Raw genomic sequence first — 1,507 nt, 5'->3', positions numbered from 1 at the left:
ATCAGTGCCGTCTCCCTGGCCTGCGCCACCCTCATCCTGAGCTTCCTGCAGTTAATGGCGACCTACGCGCATAACTGGCTGCAAATGAGGCCCATCCCCAGCATTCCCTACGCCTACCCCTTCCTGGGACACGGGCTAATGGTGGAGCGAGGAGGGAAAGGTAAGGGACTGCGCGCCCGGGCCAGCTGCATCCCCGCCATGGGCTGTTGGGCCCCTTACCCGCCTGGGGCACCAGGACTGGAGCTGCAGGCTGCTGGGTGAGGGGCGACTCTATCACCCCCTGGATAATGGGTTCCCACTTCTCTCCAGTTTGCGTTACACATAAGTGCAGTGTTTCTAAACTCCCGTACTTCTGCCTTTTCTCTTCTCATTTTCCCAACTCCTGGCTGATGCCTTCTGAAAACACCGCCTGTAGCCCTAGCTGGCTTGGTAGGGTTTCATTCTGGTCAAGGGCATATGCCTGGCTTGCGGGCTAGATCCTGTGATGGGTGTGCACGAGGCAGCTGATCAAACATTCTCTCACATCATTGATTTTTCTCTCTCTCACTCCCTCTCCCATCCCCTCTGGAATCAATACAAATATATTTAATATGAAAAACAACAACAACAAAAAAACACTGCTTGTTTTTGCTTCTGTCTTTCCTGTTAAAGTCCTAAAGGCAGACACAACTTATAACTTTGTCTGTCTATCTCCCACCCACCCACTCCCCCTCTGCAAAATAAGGGACGAGAAATGCACTCCAGACCAGAGCCTCTCCCTGCAGAAATCACAAGACTTGACCATAACTATCTTTCCTCCTTGGCCCTTCTAAAGAGTTACATACCAACATGAATTATGATGTTAAAGTCATACAGCAAGTTTCACAAATCTTATTTGTTAAAGAGTGAATTGTTGTTTTTATTGAAATCATCTTTTGAAGAGACAGCTTTATGTTATGATAGGGGTAGAGGGATCACTTTTAAATTAGAATGCTCCTAAAAGTCCCTGATGTTTGCATCCCCCATGAGGGAGTGTGAGTTAGATCTTAGCACTTCATCTTCCTGGCTGGATAAGTTGAAATGCCCAAAACTGGAAAGATTTGCCCCAAATGACATATTTTAAAATGAGCCCAGAACTAGAATCCAATCAGCCCTCAGCTTAATTGAAGAAGTTTTATAGACTGAACATCAATTCCAAAGCTTATAGGATTATATCTTTTCCACTTTCCTTTCTCCAAATAAAAATAATGCTGTCATTTCAACTTCACAGGAAGACATGAGACCTCATGGGAGAGTGTTACCAACATACAGAAAATCTTTCTGGCAGAAGAAATCCCAGTAAACTTTTAACCAACCAAATATCAATGCGACTAATGTTGCAAGTGATGCAGCAGATTTTGATATATGAAAATTACATTTCTAAACATCATCATGGGGAACACTAAAATCAGAGCTAATCTTCCCTTCTACCCAAAGGCTTTATAATATTAAAAAATAATGGTGTAGAAATACAGACTCCTCTCTCCAA

The 1,507-nt window shown here is 44.3% G+C and overlaps 1 protein-coding gene across 1 annotated transcript in view; it reads left to right on the top strand.

Moving 5' to 3' along the window:
- The window catches only part of LOC102763048 (cytochrome P450 4V2), a 33,854-nt gene that overhangs the window by 6,520 nt on the left and 25,827 nt on the right, over positions 1–1,507 (top strand). Inside the window, exon 2 of the mRNA XM_015563125.1 lies at positions 6–160. Coding sequence (XP_015418611.1) covers positions 6–160 — 155 coding nt within the window. The remainder of the gene's footprint in view (positions 1–5; positions 161–1,507) is intronic.

The sequence above is a fragment of the Myotis davidii genome, unplaced genomic scaffold, assembly GCF_000327345.1.
Source record: "Myotis davidii unplaced genomic scaffold, ASM32734v1 scaffold1332, whole genome shotgun sequence".
Lineage (NCBI taxonomy): Eukaryota > Metazoa > Chordata > Mammalia > Chiroptera > Vespertilionidae > Myotis > Myotis davidii.
Note: the sequence above shows the minus strand (reverse complement) of the source record. Positions and strands in the feature narration are given on the sequence as shown.